We start from the raw sequence: 27,500 nt of genomic DNA, 5'->3' as shown, positions 1-27,500 counted from the left end.
GAAATCAGACAAAATATCCTGTGTTAAGATTAAGGGGAGAAAGAAACCATGTTTGCTGCAATTGAAGTCTGTGACCAAACCATTAAAAAAGAAATTTGTTGGATGCATGTGAGTCTCTGCTGAGATGCGAGACCTGCCCCACCTAGAATTTTCCACCTGAGTTCCTGGACAGACCTGAAAGGAACTCTCTTCTTTCAGAGACTGCAAATAATCCTTTTGGGCTGCACGGGGCCTCTCTTCTTTCACATTGGAATGATTTTTCCAAGAAAATATGGTCCTAGCAGTCAACATAGCATAGGTGCTGGAAGGAGCAGCAGAGACCAGGGTGCCAGCCCTCGTTTTACTGCTAGTCTTTGGTGAGTCTCCACTCCTCCCTAGACCATGAGCTCCTCTGTAAAATGTAAAATAAAAAGACATTTATAGAACTTGTTAAAACAAATGCCAATAGAGAGGATTGAGGATAACAGATTCTATTGTGTTAGTCTTTTTACCATACCACATGCAAAAGGAATGGGCAAAAAAGAATCAAGCCTCACAGAAAAGGTGGAGATGCCCAGAATGTGTTGTCCTTTGAAACCAACAGACAGGAGAGCCTGGGTGGCTCAGCCGGTTAGGCGACCAACTCTTGGTTTCGGCTCAGGTTATGATCTCAGGGTTGTGGGATCAACCCCTGGATCCTGCTCCATGCTCTGCAGGGAATCTGCTTAAAGATTCTCTCTCTGCCCCTCTCTCTATTGTCTCTCTCTCTCTCTCAAATAAATAAATCAGAAAGAAAGAAAGAAAGAAAGAAAGAAAGAAAGAAAGAAAGAAAGAAAGAAAAAGAAAGAAAGACCAATAGACAAAGGAGTAACATGGACATGGCATAGCCTGGCAATGGAAAGACCTGATTTCAAATGTGAACTGTGCTGGCATTTGCTGTATGAGCTCGCCTCCCCAGAACTCAGTTCCTCAGCTGCAAAATGGAGGTATATAATAACGCCTTGATGAAATTTCAGAGAGAATTTATGTGAAATCAAACAATGTCGGCAGCAGCCCTCGGTACCCATGCCGCCCCCAGAAGTTCCTCCTTTCCTTCCTCACCTTGAGGGGGACCGGAAGGGAAATCTGCTCCTTCCTGTTTTTATACCTATAGTGGGGGCAGCCCCACTGCATTTCTCCCACACACCTGGCCTCTCCTGCCAGGTCCTGAACTTCCTGCCTGTCTCCGAATGAGGAGCCTAAGCAGGCTGAGTCCCCCTGGGAAGAATGGATGACAGAGAGGGATTCTCAGAGAGCTGAGCGAGCACTTCTGTAACAGGGACAAGTGTTTTAGAGATCCACTAAGAAAGGCTGTGGAGGCCACCGCTCCTGTACCAAATCCCCACACGGCCAGCTGGCAAATCGAAGGAGCAGCCAAATCAGTTTGTGATGAAACAGTCAGAAACGGAGCTCTGGCCAAACACTGGCCCCTTCTATTTTATGTATCAGGCACTGCAGACAATTTCATTTGGAACATGGGTTCCAGATCTTTAAAATAAATTTGAAAAATCACCCGCCCAGGTCCCGGGGGGTGTTTTTAGTAGTGTAGGAAGCCAGAGTGGCAGAGGGACTTTCCTCCAGAAACTCCACTTCACCCCCAGACATCCTGGGTTCTCCTTGCCAGCTTCCTGGAGGCTGTCCCACTCTAATGGCAGCCCGAGATGCTCTGAGGATAACACAGAGGCAGATGTTGCGTGGATCTGGCCCTGCCTCAAGGCCGATGACTCACCAGGATGACTGAGCCTCCCTGGCAGATAACACAGTTCTCAGAGGACTCCATGAAGCCAAGAACAAAACCCCAAGGCTTGGACACTTCCAGGACTTTCCCTGGTACTTCACTAAAAATGGAAACTCTGTTAGCCCACATTCAGTCCCAGAAATGGAGCTGTTGGTACCAACCAGTGGTGGGAGAGGTAGGACAGGGTCTAGGGCATAGAGGAAAGATGCTTGGAAGCAGGTGGATCATTGCCTTGGCAATGCATTAGCTGAAGTGGCCATAGGAGGGTCTTGGATCATAAACCACACATGGCAACAGCGCTGCTGGTTTTCTGGCCCTGCTCAGAGCCAGTGCTCTTTTCCATCATGACAATGAAATAACCAGCAATAAAAATCTGTAACTGGCCCACTGGAGCCTTAAACCAAGGAGGCAGAGTAGGGAATGTTGGAGGGTAAAGCAAGGGGCAACAGTCTACAGTGGCTTGGGTTCAGGCAGGTCTAAGTTCAAATACCACTCTGCCATTTACCAGCTGAATAGCTTTGTGCGAGCCTCTTATCAGAGTCTTCAGGCTCTGTTTCTTCATTCATAAAATGAGAATAAGACTGTGTGAATGGGAGGATCCCTGGGTGGCGCAGTGGTTTGGCGCCTGCCTTTGGCCCAGGGCGCGATCCTGGAGACCCAGGATCGAATCCCATGTTGGGCTCCCGGTGCATGGAGCCTGCTTCTCCCTCTGCCTGCTTCTGTCTCTGTCTCTGTCTCTCTCTCTCTTTCTCTGTGACTATCATAAATAAATAAAAATTAAAAAAAAATAAAGAATTATCTTTACAAAAAAAAAGACTGTGAATGAATCGAGATCATCTATATCTATACAAAAAAAGGCTCAGCATAATGTCTGATGCAACGTATAAACCTAATGAATGACAGGTTTTGTGTTTTGATTTGGTTTGGTTTTTGTTTTGGTGATTACTCCAATTCTGACTTAGCGTTGGCACAGCAGGGTTTCCACTTTATTTCTGAGTTCAGTTTCCTCTTAGGACCCGAGCCCTTTATCTGAACCCCAGCCCAGGGCTCTAAAAGCGGCTGCCTATAAGGATTTCCAAATTTCAGCAAGTTAGATTCTTCATCACCGGGCTTCACCCACATACCACAGCACTACCATACTGTGTCTCCACCTCCATTATCACATACTGATCTGATCGTCTGGACCAAGACCACATATCATGGTATATGTTGCCCACTAGAGCTAAGCACCTTTATCAGCCCCTGAAGCTTATCACTTACCTGAGAACAGTGACTCCCCATGAGGCAGGTCTAAGACACAGGTCCTTAGCAAAGTCCTTACTACTAGCAAGCCATGCCCCAAAGACTGCAGATACACCACCGAATGAACTCATGGAGGGATGTGGTAGTTTGTGGAGTTGGTCACAACACGCAGTTTTTAGACATCAGTCTGTCACAATGATCTTGAAGGTTTCTAAAATTCTATGATGGGTGATTCTATTGCCTAGGTTACAAAAGCACCATCAGACCAAGCACACCTACTTCCTTCCTCTCCTCTGCTTGCAGATTTTGGCAAATAAGCCTGGAGCAGGGAAGGAAATGCTATGGGTGTGCTGAAAGTCCCGTGAAGTGACGCAGTGGCGCCAGGGGCATTTGTACACAGTCCAGTTGGGTTGCCATAGTCCACAATGGCTCTCAGACATACCCAGAGGGCGTGGTCCTACCCATGCTTCACCCATGGAGCCACCCAGACAGCCAGCTGGTAAATATACATGCATCAACTATTTGCTAGGCTGCTTTCGAAAGGGATGCAGTGGTGACTAAAACAAGACTGCCTCGGAAGCCCACAGGCTGTCCAGGTTAGGGACAGTCACAACACAGTGTAGTAGGTGCTGTGACACAGGAATCTATGCAGCGCAGAGGTTGGGCCCCTCGTTTGGACCAAGGGTGAGATGGGTGGGTGGCGGCAGGAAGAGGCCTCAGAATAGATGACATCAGCTGAAGTTCAGAGATGAGTGGGGACCTGTTGAGCAGAAGGCAAATAGTAGGAACTGTCTATGCAGAGGTTCTCAGTGTGCGAGAGCAGGATGTATCCAAGGATCCGGAGGCTGGTCAGTACGGCAGTGGAGGGGATTTGTTTTTAGTCATGAACAGCAGGAGATAAGTCTAGAGAGGCAGGCAGAGGTCTGATGAGGAAGGGTTGTGTATTGAGCTAAGGTGCTAAGGAGATTCGACTATATACGATGGACTGTGAGGAGTTACTGGCATAAGAACTTCTAAAAAGTGGCTAGGGGAGGCAGGGTGGCCAGAGACAGGAGAAAACAACTGTTGGCTTTTGGCTGAACTCATCCAAGTGTTCTCAAAATATTGCCCTTCTCCGTGGGCAGTCTCCCATTGTGTGCCATAGCCTTGGCTGGAAGAGTACTCTGGTGCAGTGCTGCGTAAGTTACCCCGCTTTAGAGATGGGGCACAGCACATTGTGGCCTAGTGAGCTCCATGCCTATCTTGTTCTCTTGTGCTCCCAAGGGCTTGGGATGTGGTGAGATGCGCAATATTGGTTGAATGAACAAAGAAATGAAGGAATGAACAACAATGGGGAGGCATAACCTTACTAAAAACCTCATGTGAACGCATTAACCTCAGTGGCCTTTGTCGCCCTAGCCACAGAGTGGCTTTTATCGCCAAAGTAAATCTCCATTAGATTTGGGGGATGGTGGTGGCCGTGGACACTTAGACCAGAAAGAGGCCCACAGCTCTGTATGAGGGTGATGGTTCTTACATTTGTGTATTCCACACCAGGAAAGTTACAACATCACTATCGCTTAATGCTGAGCTCTGTTAATCAGATGCCAGGCAGGGAAAAAGAAGGGAAGGTGAGCTGACCTACTCTGTTTATACCAGCTGTAATCTCAATGCCAGTTTTTGCAGGGCTGTTGAAAGGAGAGGAGACAAGCAGGAACACAGGGTTGCTGGGGTGGCTTAGCTAGAAGCATCCCATTCACGATTTCAGCTCAGGTCATGATCTCAGGGGCCTGAATTTGAGCCCCGTATATGGCTCCACACTCAGCATGGAGTCTGCTTGAGATTCTCTCTCTCCCTCTCTCTTTGCTCCTCCCCTCATTCATGTGTGCGTGTGCACACACATACACATACACACATATACACTTCTCTTCTCTCTAAATAAATAAATAAATCTTAAAAAAAAAAAAAAAGATAAGCAGGAATACAGTGCCTTAGACATGTTAGGTGCTGGGAGGTATATGACTAATTTCCTACCTGGATAGGGAAAGGGCCCAGTAAATGACAGCTTGCATTACTCACGGTCCTTATCGGACGCCTATGAAGTAGGCATTCCTATCTCACATTAGAGCTGAGAAAATGACAAACTTTCTCAGGCCATGTAGCTTATAAGTAAGAAATCCAGGATCTGAACCCAGATCTGCCTGACTCCAAAGTGCCTTCCTCCCCTCTCCACCTGGCTGCTTTTGAACAGACAAATAGCACCGGGCACGTCCTAAGTATAGCTAGGTTGACACAGTGAGTGCAGGAGTTAAAGAGTACCCCGTATATCAAGGACATCAAAGCAGCCATACCTCCTCTGGTGTTGGCAAAGTGATGAATTCCAGCATGGGACAACCAGGTTCCTTCTTCCAAGGGCCATTTTTCACTGAGGTCCATGCTTCCAGCAGCTCTCTTGCACATGCAGCTCTCAGATCAAACAGAATCTCCTGAAATAAATAATGAGCACAAAAAAGGGGGAGATGAATTATTATTGATGCTCTTCTGGGAAAGAGAAGCTTTCTGGGAGGAAAGTAATCATTTCTTATGTTTCTTAGGTTTGCAAAGATTGTTGTCAAGATTTGGGCATGCCCTGAGTGTGAGATCTTCCAATGAGGCTGGTCAAGTCCATGCATCATGGTTTCCCTCCCCATTCAGTTAACAAAACTACCACATGCCAGGCTTTGAGCAAAGAACTGTGCTGAGTTCTGCATGTTTTATAGACTTCTAGAATTTTAGAGTAGGATACAGTAGAATCTTAGGTTCATGAAAATGAATAGGTATATGCTTCTATATATGCCTAAAACACAGTTTGGAAAATTTTGGACTAGAAAGTGGGGTGGGGGCATCTGGGTGGCTCAGTCAGTTAAGTGTCTGCCTTTGGCTCAGGCCATGATCCCAAGGTCCTGGGATCGAGCCCCGTGTTGGGCTCCCTGCTCAATGGGGAGTCATCTTCTCCCTCTTTCCTTCTGTCTTTCCCCCCTGCTCTCTCTCTCTCAAACAAATAAATAAAATCTTAAAAAAAAAAGAAAGAAGAAAATGAAAGTAACTATGAATGGTATTGGAATTATGAGTGCTTTTTATTTTCTTTGTAATTTTCTGCATTTCCTACAATAAACATGCTTTACTCTTATAGTCTGAAAAAGGTATATAATAAATATTATTTGAAAGAAAAATACCAGAGCCAAGGAAGACCATGGAGGTTAGTTTTCCATTTCCCCTTTGGAAACCATGAGAGAAAGTCACATGCCATGAGACCTTGGCTTTCATAAAAAGGTCTCCTCACGGGCAGCCCAGGTGGCTCGGCGGTTTAGTGCTGCCTTCGGCCTGGGGCATGATCCTGGGGACCCCGGGATCGAGGCCCACGTCAGGCTCCCTGTGTGGAGCCTGCTTCTCCCTCTGCCTGTGTCTCTGCCTCTCTCTCTCTCTCTCTCTCTGTGTGTCTCTCACGAATAAATAAATAAAATCTTAAAAAAAAAAAAAAAGGTCTCCTCACTGGCTGCCTCTGAGAAGTCCAGCCTGGGGAATCTCTCCTTATATCTTGGAAAGATTACAAGTTGCCACCAATCTTTTGCTTACATTTCAAAGAGATTTGCATAAAGCTCTGCATGTAGCAGGTTCTCAAATGGACATGGCTGAATAATTGAACATGACTGATGGACTTAATCTAGGAATGCAGCAAGTGGGATCTCTACCAGGGCAGAAATCCTATAAGCCTAATTAGGATAGGCACTGATTATCATTAATTGTAATCAGACCAGCTGGCTTGATATGGTCTCTAGAACGCTCTTGAAAGTTGCCCTGCAGGTTGCTGCACTGCCTGCCTGACTTCAGACATGGCACATTGACTTGTTGCCTTTTGGCTGTCCGACTAGAGGAGTCTGGTACTCTCAGGAATTGCAACAAATAACCAAAAATCTCTAATAGAACACCAGGAGGTACTAAAGATTGTATTATACTTTATTGGGCACTGGCTCACTGAGGATTTGTTATCAATCCAAGCCCCCAAAAGTTTTATAAGGGAATCCTAGACCAGAGGGGATATAGCACAATGCCATAGTGAAAACATTGGATTTAACAATAAATCCAGATTTTAGCCCTTGAGCTGGCACCAGTAGGTGATTTGGGGCAAAGCACTTACTCTCTCTGGCTTAATTTCCTCAACTGTAAATGAAGGAATTAGCACCAGATGTTGTCAAAGGCTTGATCAGTCTCCCAAGACTTGCAGCCTATAATAATATGCTTTACATACAAAGGCAACCTATCCACCCACATGAGTGGGTGGAGAAAGCTGTATTATTTATCCATTAGCAAACTGAGACATCAGCCTGAACACGTGAGAGGTGGCTGATCAAGGCTACAGATAGTCTGCCATCAGAACAAGACATGCTCTCTGTGCAAAATTAAAAACATGTCTGGAGTGGAAAGCTAATCCTGAGCCATGATCACTCTGGCATCACCATTTAATCCAACAATCTAAGTATTCAAGATCTTGTATCTTAGTGTTATTAACAATAATACTACATCCTTAAAAAGCAACATTTATTTGCAGTAGAATGGTTATTCAAAACCATTTCATTAATCTTTGCAGTATCTTTGAGAAGTGAGTCAGAGATTCTAATATCTTTCTTTGGCCAAAAATAGAGCTTTACTGATTAATTAGACAATGTTTTTCCCCATCCCTCTTGGCCTAGGGGCTTAGGCAGCCCCTGGCCCCCAGTAGCCAGATTTGTAAGATGATCTCTTCTCGATGTGTGAGGCTAGATTCTCACATCCATGCATTTATTTTCTTAATCTGAACTACATAGGTTCCCATTGTTTTATTCGACCTACAAACCCTGCCAGTTCCTCTGGTGTTTGAATTTCACACCCCAACTTGGGAAAGCCACACACAAAATGTGAAATGAAAAGGCATCAAATGTTAAGTATTTCAAGGAAGATTTCGAGCAATCACATCTGTTACTGACACTCTAACACCATCACTTCGGTCATAGGAAGGCTTAGAGTTGCTCGCAAAAGTGTGGAGCCTAGAAAACCTTTTCCAGAACTCTGGTCATAACTTATTCAGGGTTTTCTATAAAGTGTTGAACCTCTATCCAAGGCTAAATTCTCTCAAAGACTAAGTCCATGAAGAAAAAACTAAAAAGTCAAAATTATGCCACCTTGGGAATGAGGTGCGAAGAAATACTTTCTCTAAAGGATAAAGTGGGGTGGCATGAGTGGGAAAGCCTGATGAAATCCTACAGTTGTAAATTTGACTTTGAAAAGCACTTTTTCAAAGAACTTCTGTATTCCCATGTTCACTGAATCATTATTTATAATAGCCAACAGATGGAAACAATGTGTCTTATTGATGGATGAATAATGTCTTTTTTTAAGATTTATTTATTTATCTGAAAGAGAGAGTGAGAGAATGTGCAGGGGGGAAGGGCAGAGAGAGTGGGAGAGAGAATCTCCAGCAGACTTCTGAGCTGAATGCGGAGCCCTACGTGGAGCTGCATCCCGAGACCCTGAAGGCACAACCTGAGCTGAAACCAAGAGTCAGACACTTAGCTGACTGTGCTGCCCAGGTGCCCCTGGGTAAATATGTTTTATTTACACAAACACAAACACACACACACACACACACACACACACACACACACACACACACGGTAAATCCGGAAGGCGCTTTGCTAAGTGAAATAAACTGAAGAGAGAGACAAATTCTGCATGATATCACTTGGTGTAGAATCTAAAAAGTAGAACTCGAAAAAGAATAGAAAAGTGGCTTCCAGGGTGGAGGTAGAGAAAGTAGGGAGAGGTTGGTAAAAGGGTACAAACTTGCAGTTGTAAGATGAATAGTGTCTGCAGGTCTAATGCACAGCACAGTGACTCTCATTGATAACATTGTATTTTGTTTTTTTTTTTTAATTTTTATTTACTTATGATAGTCACACAGAGAGAGAGAGAGAGGCAGAGACACAGGCAGAGGGAGAAGCAGGCTCCATGCACCGGGAGCCCGACGTGGGACTCGATCCCGGGTCTCCAGGATCGCGCCCTGGGCCAAAGGCAGGCTCCAAACCGCTGCGCCACCCAGGGATCCCTGATAACATTGTATTTTGTAAGTGAAATTTGTTGAAAGAGTAGAATTTAAATGCTTTCATCATAAGAAAAAAAGGTAAATATGTGAGGTGATGGATAAGCAAACGAGATGGGAAGAATCATTTTACAATGTACACACAAATCGCCAAGGTTTGTGTATTAAATTTCTTAGAATATTATTTGTCAACTAAACTTTGATAAAGCTGAAAATTACATAGAAAAAAATAGAAGAACTAAACCACCTCATCGTTGGACACCAGGGTCAATGGAATACCAAGATACTGTGGATACACAATGATCTTTCATAAATATCGCTTCATTGAGTGGATGCACAAACAATAATCACCGGAGTATGCAAGGACCCTCATCAGATATCAGATACTGATAAGCTGGCAAAGGAGACCTGCCTGCCCTGAAAGAAGGATATGGGAACCAATGGACCTTTGGACCATTTGCTCTTTGGCTCCTCGACAACCAGAAGTCTCCTTAAACTGACATGACCTCCTGTCTTTTCAGAGCTGCCTCTAAAGCAAACCATCTGCCCAGCTGCCTGAGCCAGAAACAGGCCATCCTGGATTGTTTGATCACATCACACATCTGATCAATCACCATGCTTCGTCCATTCTAACTCTCAGATGTCTCAAGAATACATTTGTTTCTCTCTGCTCTCAGTTCGGCCATTACCATCTCCCACTGAGTTACACCAGTGGGTCCCTGGCCTGCCTTTCCTCCCACCTAGTGTCCACACTTTGTGGTAGTGATATTTCTAAAACACACATCTGATCATGTTGCTCCTTGATTAATATATTCCAGTGACTCGTTATTTCCAGGAAAAAGTCTGAACTGCTTCAGGTAGAATGCCCAACCATAGCAGAGTATCTACAATCTCTGCGTGAGCTGCCTGCTTTGATCTTTTGTATGTTCATCCAGCCATTCTAGAGCTCGAGCAAGGTTGTTCCTCCTGACTCACTTTGCTAACTACAACTTGTCCTTTCCATCTCATTTTAGGGGTGGTTATGTGTTCCCCACACACTTCCCTGCACTTTCTCCATGCAGCATGTATCACACTGTACTGTATTGTGTCTGTTAATACGTTAGAGTTGAGTTCATAGTTTATGTACCTGAGAGCAGAGATCCTACTTATTTGTCGTCGGTTGTACAGCAACTGTCACAAGGTAAACACTCCATATCTATTTGTCCAACATATCCCAGTTTAATGTGTTCCTTTGGAAAAGTATTCTCTTCGCCACCTCATCCACCTCCTCTGCTTCTGTGGCAATTTCTCCACCTAAAAACCACACCTTATCTGCCTCTGCTTCTTGGCCCCATTCTGACCTTCTGCTCCAGTCTAACTTGCTGAGATTCTCCCACTTACACTCCCACTTTGGTTTGCATATCTGCTTCTCTGCCCAGCGTGCCAGTGGAGCCCCTGCCCTTCATACACCTGCCTCCCCCCGCCCCCGCCACGCTTGTGATGAAACCACACTTCTGATTATCCACAGCAGATGCCTGCCCATTTCCTGCAGCCGAATCACACCCAGACCTCTAGCCAACATCTCTAGGGTCATTGCTGGCAGTGGGACTAGATCTAGAAATAAAAATTCAGAAAAACCCTGGCCATGCCTTGATGCCGCCTAAACTGCCATAATACAGCTCCAGCTGTAGAGAAGGAATAGATTACATAGATGTGTCCTATTTGGGGAATCACATGGCATATTGCATCGTCTTGGTATTCAAGGAACCAGGGGTTCTAAGGAATATGAACACCCTTACAGCAACCAAGTTCACTTGCTGATGACTTATTCTACCAATCAAGATATATATAACTTACACTATATATATATACACATATATATATATGTGTATATATATAAACTAATATAAATATATACAATTCATTCATTTACTCACTTGATACATATTTACTTGGTATCTCCTATGTTCTGGTTACTGTGCTAAATGCTTGGGATGGCACAGGGTAAAAATCCTTCTTCCTTCAAGGAGTTTTCAACCTTGTTGGGAAGACAGACACCTAAACATATCATTAGAGAATAATACAAAGTGCAAGCATAGAGGCATGCACAAGGTAAACCAGGGATTGGTAATAATAGAATCTAGAATTTGGTAGGGATCTTAGGACCTTCAGTTCAACCCTTTCCTTATGCATGACTCGCCAGTATATGACTACCCAGCTTGTAATTAAATAGTACCAATGGGAGGGAGCTCCCTTTCTCTCCAGGCAGCCCATTATGTTTATGAACACTTTTGTCAAGCACTTCATCTTTAACTTCTTAAAATATTGATATTCACCAACAATCCTCAGTACTGCTGAGCGTTTTTAGAAACTCCTACCCCTTCTTCTGTTCTTCAAAGTCTTTAAAATAAGATACTTTTCCAGGAATATCAAGATTTTACCCTAGTCCTGATGCTCTCCTAAGTCTTGCATATCTGGGCCTTCTTCAAGAACTCAGGAATCAGAAGGAGCCTTCCATCTTGGTGATGGGTAGAAGGTATAAGTCTATCTTGTCACACCCAGAAAACAAGCAAAACAACTAAACTGAAGCACAAAGGGGAAGAGGTTCCATGATGGGGTTTTCCTTCTCAACTAGAAATTTCTAGCTAACACCTCCATTATCTAGGATCAGGTCAATTTGGGATGCTATAACAAAGTGCCATTGACTGGGTGGCTTATAAAAACCAGAAATTTATTTCTTATAGTTCTTGAGCCTGAAAGTCTAAGATTAGGGTGCCAGGATGATCAGGTTCTGGTGAGGACTCCCTTTTGGTTGCAAACTGCTGACTTCTCATTGCACCTTCACATGGCAGAAGGGGCTAGAGAGTTCGCGGGGGTTCTGTTTCTAAGGGCATTAATCCCTTGCATGAGGGCTCCACCCTCATGATCCAATCACATCCCAAAGGCTCCACCTTCTAATATCATGACATTTAGGATTAGGCCTTCAACTTGCCAATTTGGAGGGACACAAATATTCAGTTTATTGTACTAGTATCATCTATCAGAAAAACTCAATCACAAGCAACCTTGTGGACCACAGTAGCATAGAGGACAGTCTTCTCTTGGGCAGCCCCAAGAGTTTGGCTCTAATGAATTTCAATTTCTAAATTTGGAAGGTTCTTTTCTTTCCATCTCCAAATAAACCAAACACATCAGAGTCTACATTTAGACTTATTCAACAGCACATACAAGACTCTTATACTTGGAAAAAAAGAGTACTCTTCAGTATCCACTGTATAAGAAAATATCTCTTTACATGAATAAAAGGACATGAAATGCTAGAGACACAAAGTTTTCCTCTGTCTGAAGGGGCTGATGTTTAGAGAGTTGACAGGATTCTTCCGGGATTCTTATTTGTTTCATATGTCAACTAGAGCTTTGTAGAATTGGAAAGTTTGAGTAACTTAAAAAGCATTATTTCAAATGGGCTCATCTAACTAAGCAGAGTATTTGTGAAGGTATGGTGGAATATATTGATGTTAATATTTTAAGTACTCCAATAAATAATTTATGCTACTACTCTCTAAGGAGCTACTCCAACAAGCATATTTTTAGGAAACCTAATGAAGTTATAAAATAATGAGGTTCTTTGCAGAACTCTCAGTGACTCAGGCTTTTCATCTCTAAAGTCAGTCCACTGAGACCAAACTCAGAAGTCCCTTCTGCCATGAAACCTTTCCAGGCAGAGTTGTTTCCACCTCCCTTTGTGCTTTGCAGGACATTTTATATTCCATCAGGACAATGCTTTTCAGCTGGGTGATAATATTCTCTTTACAAGATGATTGCTATGCCCAGCAGGAGGTGGTTTCCTTAGGACAAAGTCATGTCTTATCCCCACTTCCATTGTTATCAGTCGCCCAGTAGCCCATGCCTGGCCAGATGTGTGGCTTCAGGCAATGCTTGTTAGGTGAATGCCCCTGCATACCTACAGCTGGGAGACTCCAATGAGTTTGTACATGCAAACTCTTCACATAACCCAAGGTTCTATCAGCAATCACAACAAAAGATTTGTCTCCACATTCTGCCAGCCAGGTAGCACAATACCTAAGTATACAGTGATGAAGTAGAATAAAGGAAAATAAATATTTCAAGAAAATTGGGTTCTTATGTGGTTCGGGTTAGTTTCTTAACCTAGTGACCCTGTACAAATCATCTCATCTCCCTGGAGCTTGGTTTTTCTAGTGTGTGAATTAGGGCTTATAAAGTCTATTATTCTAGCTTTCTCAGAGTTTTGAGAAAATCATATGTCAACTAGAGAATCATCAATATACAAGCACATAGCACTGTCATCATTCAGCAAATTTGCTTAGAGATATCACCTGCCATGCAGCATTGAATTCCAACTTGTAGTTGCCCAACTTGGGAGGTGGCATAGCATGTGGGAGACGGTATTTTATAGTCCAAACTGGGGTAAGAGCAAGGACTTTGGGGACAGATGTAGATTTGAATCCCAGGTCCACCATTTTATAGCAGTGATCTTAGAGCAAGGTATATAACTTTGCTGACCCTCATTTTCCCCATCTCTAATTGGGGATGACAGCACACACTCTGTGGGGTTGTTATAGGGATTAAATGCAACATATCTGTAATGTACCTAGTATAGATTCTGGCCCAAAAAATGGTGATAGTAGTTGGTTTTATTAAAATCATAATGAACTCCTAAAACAGATACACTTCCAGGAGTGGCTGAGTCCCATCTGCAAACTTCATTCCTGGGGGAAACAGGATGAATTGTGACAGGGCATTAGGAAACAGTCATCTGTCCCCAAAGCAAGGCTGCTGGCTGGAACACACTTGCAGGGAAAGGACATGTGTAAAAAGTGCCTGAGAGTACCCATGTGAAACACCTGCTGTGCACCAGTCCTAGGAAGGCAGGGGCACGAGACGGGAAGGAGCAAGAGAGGCCAAGAGGCAGAGAAAAGTTGCATCAGAACTTGCTCAGGCAGAGCCAGAAACAATGCCACCTCTGTGTGGGATATTGGGAAACCACAGGAGAGGATTAAGTGGTTCTGTTTGAGAACAGGAATTGGGCTGCATTCTAGGAGACAGAGACAAGGAGCCAGAATAATACAAATTACTGCAGCTCTGATGATAAACCAAACTGGCACAGCTCTGATTGAGAACCAGGTATTAAAGTGGGCCCTGCTGCAAAAGACTGTCATTCATATACAGATTTTTTTTTTTTAAGATTTACTTATTGATTTTGGAGAGAGAGAGAAGCAGTCCTCCAGCTGGATGCACGGGGAACCTGATGTGTAGCTCGATCTCATGACCCTGAGCTGAAGGCAGATGCTTAACTGACTGAGCCACCTGGGTGCCCCTCATATACAGATCTTTACAAACCTCTGCAGGGGAAGATGTCAGAGCTACCATATTTTTTCTTTAAATATTTTATTTATTTATTTGACACAGAGAGAGAGCACAAATAAGGGAAGCAGCAGAGGGAGAGGGAAAGGGAGACTCCTCACTGAGCAGGGAGCCTGATGTGGGGCTCTATCCCAGGACCCTGGGACCATAACCTAAGCTGAAGGCAGATGCTCACCAACTGAGCCACCCAGGTACCCCTCAGAGTCACCATCTAAGATGACTGTTGGTTAGAAAGAAAATTTGAGCCACAGGTATAATTAACATTTTTTTTCTAAATTTTTAAAAGAAGTAACAATACAGGTGAAATTAGTTTTGATAATATATATTTATTTAATCCACTATATTCAAAATAGTATTTCAACATATAATCTGTATAAAAAAGTACTAATGACAATATGAGATTTCTTTTTTTTTCATACCAAGGCTTCAAACTCAGGTGTGTATTTTCACTTACAGCACCTGTCAATTTGCACGAGCCACATCTCAAGGGCTCTCATCTTAGGTGGCACCTAAGGCCCAGACCTAATCCCAAGGGAAAATGATTTCTATTCTCCTGAATTCCTAGGCTGTTAAGACCTTTTAAAAGCCCAAATAAACAAGACCTTTAGAGATATTCAGAGTGCAAGGGCCACCTATCCATTCCTAATGGGTTGATACACTTTGATTTGAATTGAAGCAGCTTCAAACCCCACAAGAAACCATCCTCCAATGTAGCATTCACTGAGGACAAATTTAGGGCTTTTTTTTTTTTTTTTTTTTTAATTCACGATAGGCATAGAGAGAGAGAGGCAGAGACACAGGCAGAGGGAGAAGCAGGCTCCATGCAGGGAGCCCGACTCGGGACTCGATCCTGGGTCTTCAGGATTGCCCGTGGGCCAAAGGCAGGCGCCAAACCGCTGTGCCACCCAGGGATCCCCTTGGCCTGTACATCTTAATAATAATCCATGTTCTCCCCACTCTCTCATTCTAAGGGAAACTGTCTCGCCCACACCTTCTCCCCGCAACCCCAAGGCTGTTTCATGCGCTCACTTTTCCTCCCTGTACCCTCTCCGGCTCGGGTGACCAGGGGTGGTAAGCACAGGACGCCATGAACGATTCGATCCATCTCTGCAGTTACCTGGTGTGAAAAAGCCCACCCAGCCAGGGACTGACCACTGCAGACTAGCTGGGTCAATTAGATCCTCTGTCAGGAATACAGATGCAGAATCAGTCAACCACTGGGGAGAAGCATCAGAGGAAGACACACACACAAGGAGCAGAGCTACAATAACATTGGGTTTCCAGTCAATCCTCAGGCTTCTTTAATTTCCTCTTTGATCTGTTTCCCAGATTAGGCTTCCAAAAGCCATTTCATTTTAACAAAGCAATTCTCCAGATGAAAGAATTTTGAAAGTCTCCTAGAGGAGGGTCTCCAAGTAACCCTGGCTCCTGGAGTGTCTCTTGGAACCTTCCAGTACCAACCCACATTCCGGGCTTCTGAGGCACAGCCATCGTGCTGTTTCTGGTTTTCCATGAGATTCCTGTATCTTTTATGGTCATGATTATTTTAAAAGAATCCCTTATGTGAAAAAAAAAAAAAAAAGAATCCCTTCTGTGTTGAGGAAGCCTGAATGAGTCTAAACCTTTCAACAAAAAGGCCTACCACAGAGATGGATACTTTCACACACATTCAGGCAAAATTCTTTTCCACCACTCTCCTCCAAACTTGTTTGCACTCAGTCTCATGCCAACACTTAGCCTGACAGAGAAGTGATGGATTACTTTGGGTTGCATTTCCAAGTAATTATATTCTGAAAAGACCTCATTGCAGTGGCCTTCTGGGGACCCTTTAAGCCTCACATCATCTACAGCAATGGTTCTCAACTGTGACTGCATATTGGCACCACCTGGGGTCCTTTTAAAATATGCTGAGGCCCAGGATTTCTCCCAAAGCTATGAAGACAGAAGCTCTGGGGGCTGGTCCCTGACATCTATACTTTTTAAAAGCTCCCCAAGTCATTCTAATGTGTAGCTGTGATTGAGAAATGCTGATATACAGAATATGCAGGTTGGGTTTCTGGCAGAGAAAGTTCTATACTGTTTTTCACTACAAAAGAAGTGCAAATTTTTCCAAGTATACATAAGAAGTGGGGAATGATGCAAAGTGAAGAGTAAATCTCACTCATCAATAGAATCCCCAACAGTCCCACTCCCTGGAGGTAATTATAGTGTCTGGCGTGCCCCACCAAGAATTATCTGTGCCTATGCAAATATATACAGGTATATAATACACACATACATATATATGCACATACTTTTTCATATATATTTACAAGGGTATACACATATTTTTATGAATTTTAATATATATATATACACACACATATGCATGCATATACAAACTCACACATATCTCTTCTTCCTATGGCTGGCTTTTTCTCTTATATATCTTGGTTATTAATCTAGAAACTATTGATAAAGAAAAATAATGACAGGATTTGAGAGGGAGGGTACCTCAAATATATATATATATATTTATATATATAATATATATATATTTCTATAGTATAACAAGTTATAAAGCTACAGTGATTAAAACAACATGATTTGTTGGCAGAATAGATAAATTGTTTATTCCAATAAACTAAAAAGTTTACAAAATAATCAGTGACATTGATTTGGCATATGGGAAAATTGGCATTTCAAGTCAGTGGGGAAAGGATAGACTATTCAATAAAGAGTTCTAAGTTAATTGGCTATTTTTAAAGGTGGACTCCTATTTCACAGTATAAATAAATTCAAGACAAAAGATCTAAACAATAAAAACAAATCCCTATGCATATCAGAAGAAATAACTTGATCCTGAGTGGGGAAAACTTTGCTAATATATGAAATCTAGAAGTCATAAAATAAAGGATAGACAGATTGTACTACATAAAAGTAAAACTTCTCAAAAAAGACACAATAAAGAAAAGTAAAATAAAAACAAGTGAAGGAAAACGATATTTACAACATATATAAAGAGATTAATGTCCAGACTATAAAAGAGTTTCACATAGCAATAGGAAAATGACAATCAACAGAGAGATAAGCAAAGCTATAAACTGACAATTAACAGAGTAACAGACATGAACTATAAATGTATAAAAACACGTTCAATTTCAATACTCCAAGAATGCAGATTAAAACAATGCTGACTTTTTTCACTTATCACATTGTCAAAGTGTTCTAAAGCATTGGTCAATATCAAGAGATGGTGACTTTTTGAAGAAATAGGTATTCTCACATTTTGGTAGAAGGATAAATTGAGATAGCTTTTATTATTTTATTTATTTATTTATTAAAGTTAAGGGATTTTTTTAAAGATTTTATTTATTTATTCATGAGAGACACAGAGAGAGAGAGAGAGAGACAGAGACAGAGACAGAGACAGAGACATAGGCAGAGGGAGAAGCAGGCTCCATGCAGGGAGCCTGACATGGGACTCCAGGATCAGGCCTGGGGCTGAAGGTGGCGCTAAACCGCTAAACCACCGGGGCTGCCCGAGAAAGCTTTTAAAATGGCAATTTGGCATATCCTTCTTCTTCTTCTTCTTTTTTTTTTTTTTTTTTTTTTGCATATTCTCTAATATAAAATTCATGTGTCCTTTGATCCAGCAATTTCACTTCTGAGTATCTATTCTACAGAATAGCTATAAACCAAGTGAATACAAAGATATATATACACAACGCAGCATTCCCTGTAATGAAAGAAAAAAGGAAACACTTGAATGCCTCTCAATAAATAGTTACATAAAATAAAGTGTAGTTATACTTTAAATCCTAGGCAGCCATTTAAACAAATTAGGCGACTTTAAGAGTCTAAATGAAAAGTTATGATTGTGATGTGAATTGTAGAAAGCCAGGTGCAAAATAATTTGCAAATACAATCTAATATGTCTAAGAAGGAAACACATACACATAGGCACATACAGACACACTTCTAATCATCCAGAGAAAGAGCTGGAAGGAAGAGCAAACTTTTCATAGAGATTATTAGAAATAATCTGAAGAAAGATTTCAGTCTTGGGAGGATATGATGAGGCTTTGAAGGAAACATTCATTTAACATTATATACTTTTTATGTTTTTTATATTTTTTGTGATGCACGTTAATTTTATAATTCTTTTGTAATAAAAAAGAGGCAAGTTTTCTCACTTTTAATTTGTGCTTCTTATATTGGGGGCTTATCATCCCTTCTTAAGTTTATTGGCCATTTGTACTTCTTTTCTTCCAAGCAGCCTGTTCATGTGCTTCGTCCATGTTTACTCAATTTTTTTTTGATGTACTACTTAAATTTTAGGAAATTTATATTTAGGAAAATATATTTTGCTATGTTATATAGGTACTGCAAATAACTTTTCTGTCATTTGTATTTTTATTTCATTTATACTATTTTTGTCTATATGTTTTATACACACTTTATGTATTTAAATATACCAATCTTTTTCTGTATAGTGTTTGGGCATGGTACCATGCTTCAACCCAAACCTGATTCCTTATACAAAAATTATTTTAAAACAGATTACAGGCTTAAATGTAAAACTGCAAGGCTTCTAGAAAAAGATAGGATAAAATCTTTGAAGACTAGGACCAGGCAAAAGTTCTTTTACTTTGTACTAAGAGAAAAAAAAAAAGAAATTTTTCCATAAAATGAAAAATTGATAAATTGGACTTCATCAAAATTAAAAACTTTTACTCCATGAAAAATCCTATTTACAGAGAATGAGGAAATATTTTAAACTGCACATATGAGAAAGGACATGTCTCTAGAATATATAAAGAACTCACAAAACCCAACAGTAAAAGAACAATCCAATTAGAAAATGAGCAAAAAACATTAATAGAAATTTCACTGAAGAAGATACACAGATGGCAAATAAGCACATGAAAAGATGTTCAACACCATTAGCCATTAGAGAAATGCAAATTAAAATCTCAATGAGAGGGGCAGCCCCAGTGGCTTAGTGGTTTAGCGCCTCCTTCAGCCCAGGGTGTGATCCTGGAGACCCTGGATCAAGTCCCACGTCAGGCTCCTTGCATGGAGCCTGCTTCTCCCTCTGCCTGTGTCTCTGCCTCTCTCTCTCTGTGTCTCTTATGAATAAATAAATAAAAATTTAAAAAAAATCTCAATGAGATATCACTACCCACCTATTAGAGTGGCTTAAACATAGTGATAACACCAAAAGCTGATGACGATGCAGAAAAACTCCATTACTCGTACAATGCAAAAGATTATGGCCACTTTAGAAAATAATTTGGCAATTCATTTTCAAACTAGAAATGGACTTACCCAGAAGACCCAGATACTCTACTCTCAGCCATTTATCCCAGAGAAATGACAATTTACACTCACGCAGGAACTTGCACACAAATGTTCACAGCAGCTTTATGTGGAATAAACCCCCAGCTGGAAACTACCCTAAGGTCCTCCAGTGGGTGAATGATTAAACAAACCGTGGTACATCTGTGCTGTGGAATACTACTCAGCAACAAAAAAGAATCAACTATTAATACATGCAACAACCTGGATGGATCTCAGGAAAATTAGGCTGAGTGGAAAAAGTCAATCTCATGCATGGTGTAAATACTGCATGATTCTGGGGCCCCTGGGTGGCTCAGTCATTTAAGTGTCTGCCTTTGGCTCAGGTCATGATCCCAAGTCCTGGGATGGAGCCCTGCCCACTTCCAGCTCCATGCTCAGAGGGGAGCCTGCTCCTCCCTCTCCCTCTGCACTGCCCCCAACTCATGCTCTTTCTCTTTCTCCCGCTCTCTCAATAAATAAATAAATAAATTCTTAAATACTGCATGATTCTATTTATATAGTGCTCCTATAATAAACTTACAGAGATGGACAACAGACTGAAGGTTTCAAAGGGTTAAGAATGAGTGGTAGATTCAAAGAGGTTGTAGAAGAGAGCCTTGTGGTGATGATACAGTTTTGTATCTTGATTATGGTAGTGGTTACATAAAGTTAACATGATAAAAAATTACACATAACTACATACATGCACAGAAATGAGTACATGTATAACTGATAAAACCTGTGATAAACTCTAATTGATAAGGTCTCTGGATTGTGCCAATGTCAGTTGGCACAATCAGTTTTGATACTATGCTATAGTTACATAAAGTGTTAACATTATCAGAGGCAGAGCAAAGCAGGCACACACAAATCTATAAATATTTCATATTACAAGTTTTTAAAAAAACAATTCAGCTATTCTTCAACAGAATATTTGCATCATTCTTTGTTTAAAAAAATCCACATGACTGGACTAACCATAAATTTCATGAGACAAGTCTGCCTAAAGTCAGTGCGTAGATTAAAATTTTAGTGACTCTTGTTCACAAAGTATAAATAAAGCAAGAGAACTTAACACTCAGATTTTGCTCTCAAGAATCATGTTATCCTTCACCGTGACTGTCCTACCAAAGTGGTGGCATCTGTAAATGGGTAACCTTAAGATTTCTGGGGTACCCTGGATCCAGGACCCCAGCATAAGTCACCCAACTTCAATTTGTCCTTAAATAGAATTTTAAAAATAATAATAGTTAAAATATATTGAGCACTGAACAACTCAGCTACCTATTACACAGTAGAAGGTATGAAGAGGACTCATAAGAAATGAGAAAATATGGTCTTGGTTCATACTGCACACTTGAAGGAGAAATAATACATACTTGGGCTTATAAGCCCTTGGAAATTTATTTGGGGGATGATAAGAAAGAAATGATAGGGGTGCCTGGGTAGCTTATTGGGTTGAGTGTCTGCCTTTGGCTCAGGTTGTGATCCCAGGGTCCTGAGGTCGAACCCTAAGATAGCCCTCCTGCTCAGTGGGAGTCTGTTTCTCCCTCTCGCTCCACCCCTCCCCCCTCACTCTACTCTCTCTCTCTCAAATAAAATAAAATAAATAAATAAATAAATAAATAAATAAATAAAATCTTTGTTAAAAATGATGGGAGAATATTCCAAATTTAGTTATTCAGTATGATGTATTTATCGAATACTCGCTTTGGGCACCTGTTGTGTGACAGATGGACTAAAGCTCAGGGCTTACCAAGGAGCCTGTGGCTTTGGAACTTGTGTCAACAGTACCACCAATGTGACTCCAACGCTACCACTACTGCTACTACTGTTAACTGCTGCTAATTCAACATGACATCTTCAGGTGCTAAGCACTCTACAAACATCATCTCATGTCATCTTCATGAGAACTCTGTGAGATGGCATTATATTCATATTTTAAAGATGAAGAAACCAAGAATGGAGATATTGAGACATATTTTCCAAGGTCAGCCAGTTAGAAAATGTCAGAAGGCAGATTGGCATCCATGTCATGTGATATCAAAATTCATGCTTTAACCACTCATCCATGGATCTTCCCCAAGCCTCCTGTTTCAATTCCTCTTTTGCGGGTCTTACCTAGGGGTCTCAGTGGCTTGCCACCAGCCCTCAGGGCTGGGGTATTTCCTTGACTTCTGATTGGACTTCTGTCTGCTTCTCCCCCTCCCCGCGGATCCCACACGGAAGATGAAATGGAGCCCAAAGAGCAAGTAGTGATCAGGCAAAACTTTGGGCAGTGATGGAAGCAGAAGATGAGAGAGGTAAGTGTACGTGTGTGTCTGTGTGTGTGTGTAAAAGAATTGTTTTTCACTGCTTTAGATAACAGTAAAACTAGTTGGTAAAGTAGTTGAGTCTCTTCCTCAGGCCTTTTTCTCCTTTGTGATCTGAGGCCTGAGACTATGAGCAAAAAATTCTCTGGATAGACTCCTCTACTCCTCCACATTCCATGGGGGGCATAATCCAGGCTGGTTTCTGCAGAAACAAGACTACGACCTTGTTCCAGTTATCCTTTGCCACAGAACAACCACCTCTGAACTTAGATGATATAAATTGTTATCTCTTAGGGTTCTGTGGGTCATTGGAACTGAGCTGAGCAGTTCCCAGACAGGGTCCTCCATCCAGCTGCACTTAGCTAGTAGCCGAATCTGGACTCATCTGAAGTCTTCATTACTGGAGACTAATGGTTGGAAATCTGGGTCTGGTTGGGCTTCTCTCCATGTACTCTGTCCACCTAGCTAGCTTTCTCGCATCATGGCCGTCTCAGAGGAATTGGCAGCCACACACATCCTATAGGTAGGAACCAGCCTATAAGAGCCAATTCTGTGTATTTCTTTCCAACTGTGCATTTGGTGCTATCACTTTGATAGCCTGAAATCAGCCATGGTGGGAGGGAGTACTCATACTATGAAAACTGGCAAATGCTACGAATCAGTGCTCCCCCCTCCACCCCTTCCCCAAGACCCAGATTACCCACAACATGACTTTACATAATGGTTGTCCTCCCCCAGAGTGAGTAAGCCAAGAATCCCCAGAAGGAAGCTGCAAAGCTCCTTAGAACCTAGCCATGGATATCCCCAATGTCACTTTCATTTTATTTTATTGGTCAAACAATTCCCTAAGGCTACCTGGAATTCAACAGGAGAGTTATCATCCATGTCCTATGGAAGGATTGCAAAGAAATTGTACAGCATAGGATATGGCACAGAATAGGTGCTCAATAAATGTTCATCATTTTGATGAACAAATGAATGCGTAAAGTCTCAGACATGCTGTGTGTCACTTAACCTGCATGTCCTTAAGTCACTCTAAAAGTATAAAGTCTTCTGGGAAGTTATGCTTCAACATTAGAGAGGCTGACGATTCTAAAGTCCCCAATGATCTGAAATCTAAAATTGCTTGATACGGATCTACCTACACGCTTTCTACAAGTATTCACAGACCTGTTTGCACAAGCCCTTCCTGCATATGTACTCAACTGGTAGTATACACATGACAACTGCAGAAAGCTTGTTTTATAGATGTTTTTATACTACTGAGGTTTGCTTTGCCTCCCTAAGTAAACTGCAAATTCTTTTAAGAGAGTTCTCATGTATTTCTTTGCCATTCCTTCTTCCGACTGTGCCAAAAACAGATAATTACACACACACACACACACACACACAGATACATCCAAGATACATGATAGTTAGAGATTATAAGCCTTAAAAGGAACGGAAAGAAGGAAAAGAACTAAAAATTCTTAATTGCTAGGTTTCAGAGCTTGCTGGGTTTCAGAGCCTTCTCATTTAACTGTTACATTCACCTAGTGATGTTGGCATTATTATTTCCATTCTATTTCACAGTGGAGGAAAATGAGTCTCAAGAAGGCTTACCAATTTGGTCTCAGCCACACCAGGAAAAGGAGCTGGGATTCAAATGTAAACCTGCATGGTACCAAGGCATGAGCTTGACATATTCCTCAGACCATATCTTCCCACTGCAGTATCCATCCCCCACCTTCCCGCATTCTCTCTGCCTCCCTCCTCAAAGCATCTACAAAAGTCATAAAAATGCTGATGCTTCTAAACCCCAGATAGCGTAATAAGTGCTTCAAGTTCTTGTACAAGATGTCCTTTGGAAGCTTGGAAACGTAAGAACTTTAAAGTGTCTTCTACTGGTGGCAGGGAGGTCAGCTTCAAAGCTATCATAATAACTCAGGGAAAGGGGGTTGGTGGGTCGGACCAAGGTAACAGTGGTGAGAGGGAGAGATGTGAAAATTTTGGAGGGATATTAAGAAGGCAGGATCACCAGATTAGTGATTGATTGGATTGTGCAGGTGCTGATTGACCATCGCAGAATCATGCTGGCTGTACTGGGAAGGTCAGAAGAGAGAAAAAGCCTGGATGAGAGGTTCCCATATTCCCGGAAGGGAAGTGATCATGGCTTACACTATGAAAAGAGCCATAGAAATGGAAGAATGGATGACTTTGAGAGAGAATATGGAGGCAGAATGTCAGATGTGTTGCCAAACTGGACGTGGAAGTGCGAGGATGATGGAGGGGTCAAAGATGAAGTCTAGAAATTTGTTATGGAAAACCAGGAGCTTTCTGCTGAGCTGGGGGAACAGAAAGGAGAGCAGATTTTAGGTAAGGATGGGCATGCCAAGTTTGAGGTGAACATGTAAGCAAGAGCTGGCAGCCAGTATGCAATGGCATTGAAAACAAAACAAGCGTCTCTTATCTAAATGAGATTTTTTGCTCCCTTCAAAGGTTACAGATGAGCACACTGAACACCATGTGTGGCAGGGTTCTGTGTCAAGGAATAAAGAGGCTCTGTAATTCTCAACGTTTTCCCTCCCCAGTGGTTCAAGTCTGTCTCTCTCCGAAAGCCATTTATCACCCTGCAGGCGCCTCCGTCATAACCAAGATGTCTTTATTGAGACTTCCAGAGCTAATAAGAGCTGTATGATTCAATCAGTGACAGGGCCTCATATAACTCATCAAAAGCGTTGCAGGGAGATTTTAGCAAGTCCCTAGGACCGCAGGTCTACCTGCATACACACGCACACACACACACACACACACACACACACACACACGCACGCACATGCACACACCCCCCCCCCCCCAAAACTCATGCTCCTTTTCTTAGAATTTGTATGGACAGGCACTCAGACATGTTCATACACTTCCGCCCCACATAGCAGCACAGCCATTGTTTACACAAGGTCCCTGCATGTTACAACAGGGAGCCTCGGCCCCTTTGTCTCCTGCTGTACTCTAAGGAAGAAGGGAAGCATTCAAGCAAATGAAGGCTCCCCAGAGAGCTGCTGCTTTTCTGCACATCAGCTTTTACCATGAGACCCTAGAAGGGTTCTACCCCAAACACAAAGCTAATTGTAAGGATGGCAAAGCAGTTAGGACGGCCCCAGCCCAGGGGAGACCACTTGTAGCTGCTTCACCAATGTGCTTGTTATACAACTACCAGAACAGGCAGCCGAAACCAAGCCCAGATTAGATTTCCATGCCCACTTCGAGAACCTGCTACTGCAACTCTGAGCTGCGTGGGGTTCTGCTCACCCAGCTCAGAGCCTGCCAGCCCACCAGGTGGAGACTAGCTGGCCGGGAACCAACCGTTCTCCCCACATAGTGTGTCCCTTGACCTGACTCCAACTCTACCCAGAGATGCCTTCCAAAATCCCCCTCAAATCAAGCTTCTCTGGGTAGAAACCTCACAAAATCAGAGCTTCCTTACCTGAGAGAAGGTCTCGGTGATCGGCAGTAGAAAAAAACCACCAAGTTCTAACAGAAGTGAGAGGGACTTACAGGGCAAATCTGTTGGTTTTAAAAGAAGAAAGGTGACTTCATCCCTGGTGCCGTAGAGTTTAAAAGAGCAATGAGTGCTCCCTGCCTGAGCCAACTCTGTCTCATCAGTGATGACTCCATCCAAATTATGCAGCTACTGCCCAGACATGCTCAGCCTTCAGAAGGTAAATTGCTGGAATCTGACTAGCCCTGTTGTTTTCAAAGAGCTTCCGAAAGTCTTGAACACCAATCACTTTAACTGGCACCAGAGATAGGGAAACATGCACTTATTTCCCCAAGTTATATCATTACCTCCCAAGAATCCAGTTGTCTGAAAAATAGCATTCTAGGGAAGGAAAACAGATATTTAAACTTCTAAGAGGTAAAAATTCTTGGAGAAGGAGAAAAAACAAAGGACAGAGAAGAAACAAAGATATTTCAGTCAGGGGGACGGGCAGTGAGAACTGCAATGATCGCCTTGCTAAATGTTTTTCAGACCTGGTGGATTTGTAAGCATATAAAGGTGACAAATAGGTGACAGTCTGGACTGGGCAGAGGGCAGAGTATTCAGTTGAGCAAAGGGATGAGTCACTATACAGAAAGAAAGCGGGACAGCCCTTCTAATGAAGGCAACAGATTTTTATTTATTTTTTATTGAATAGGGTGCCACTCAACTGATTTGGAGTCAATTGTAACATAAATAGTTAACTCAAAACATGTCCACATTCCACCAAGAATGTTGGGGAAAACAGATGTTTAAGTAAGAAATTTTCTCTTTTGTATGCTAAAGGTGGCTGGAGCAATCTGATTTGTAATATGGGATTCAAGGTTATGTCAAGCTACTGAGTAGGCCAGTACTACCTCTCCTTGATGCCATGTCCCCACGCTAAACTCTGGGGAGGACTTCTGGCTGTGGCACCACGGCAAGGAATGGACCTGTGTTGGAAGTGGGGCAGAGAGTCGAGTTTAGCAACCTACTACCCTTCTCTCTCATACCTCTACTTCAAGAGAGTGTAAGTAACTTTGGGTCACGAGGCATGTGTCCAATATCTTGCTGAGCTATTTTGAGGCAATGGGGATCTTCTTGTGTTAAGTTTCACTCCCAAGAGTGTAAAACAAGAAAAAACCTCTTTCTGTTTAGATAGAAGTATTCAGGTTCAACATTGGCCAGGGGTTTTTGAACTGAGAGATTTCAGGAATGTCAACAAGGCTTGTAAAAGGATTTGCAAGGCTTCTGGTTGGGGTACAAATGATGTCAGAAGTAGAAGAGGAGCAGATTTTTGATCAATAGTAAGATCAAAAAGGGACAGGAGCCATTTTTATTCAGTTCATCAAAGTATCCTCAAAGCCAAGCACAAAGAATAGCACACAGTAGGTACTCAGGAGAGACTGTAAATGGTAACAGACAACCTCTCTCTGTTCCAGATTTCTAGAACAGATCTGTTGAGAACTCTTAAAGTCACCAACTGCAGAGACCATGAGCCCGTAGTCTTACGGAATGCCTCAGCCCCTAGGTTCATTGCCAAAGTTACAAGAGAGTGAAGAAAGCCAATTTCTGGACTCAGAAGCCTCCTTTGTCTATAGTGTTCCCCTATACATCAGCTAGATTCTAGCATCTTTTCTAGGGCCAGGACTATCTTTCAGGTGATCTGCCAATTAGCCTCAATTGTCTTTTGTTCTCAACATTCTATCATAACATTTCCAAACATAGTTTCTTCAGTTGACATTTTACTATATTTGCTTTATCAAAAATTGATTTTTTCTATCCATCCAGCAACTCATTTAATTATTTTTATGGTGTTCCAAAGTAAGTTGTAGATATTGATATGTACCCCCAAATACTTCAATATTATTAACAAAAACTGAAAATTCATTT

At 42.1% G+C, this 27,500-nt stretch overlaps 1 protein-coding gene across 1 annotated transcript in view; it reads right to left on the bottom strand.

Moving 5' to 3' along the window:
* Window positions 1–25,719, bottom strand: part of AMOTL1 (angiomotin like 1) — a 156,814-nt gene extending 131,095 nt beyond the window's left edge. Inside the window, exons 1-2 of the mRNA XM_041729970.1 lie at window positions 25,575–25,719; window positions 5,329–5,463 (exon numbers count right to left, since the gene is read on the bottom strand). Of these exons, the coding sequence (XP_041585904.1) occupies window positions 5,329–5,437 (109 nt within the window). The 5' untranslated portion in view covers window positions 5,438–5,463; window positions 25,575–25,719. The remainder of the gene's footprint in view (window positions 1–5,328; window positions 5,464–25,574) is intronic.
* Window positions 25,720–27,500: the final 1,781 nt, after the last annotated feature.

Source organism: Vulpes lagopus, chromosome 15 (assembly GCF_018345385.1).
Source record: "Vulpes lagopus strain Blue_001 chromosome 15, ASM1834538v1, whole genome shotgun sequence".
In the NCBI taxonomy this organism is placed as follows: domain Eukaryota; kingdom Metazoa; phylum Chordata; class Mammalia; order Carnivora; family Canidae; genus Vulpes; species Vulpes lagopus.
Note: the sequence above shows the minus strand (reverse complement) of the source record. Positions and strands in the feature narration are given on the sequence as shown.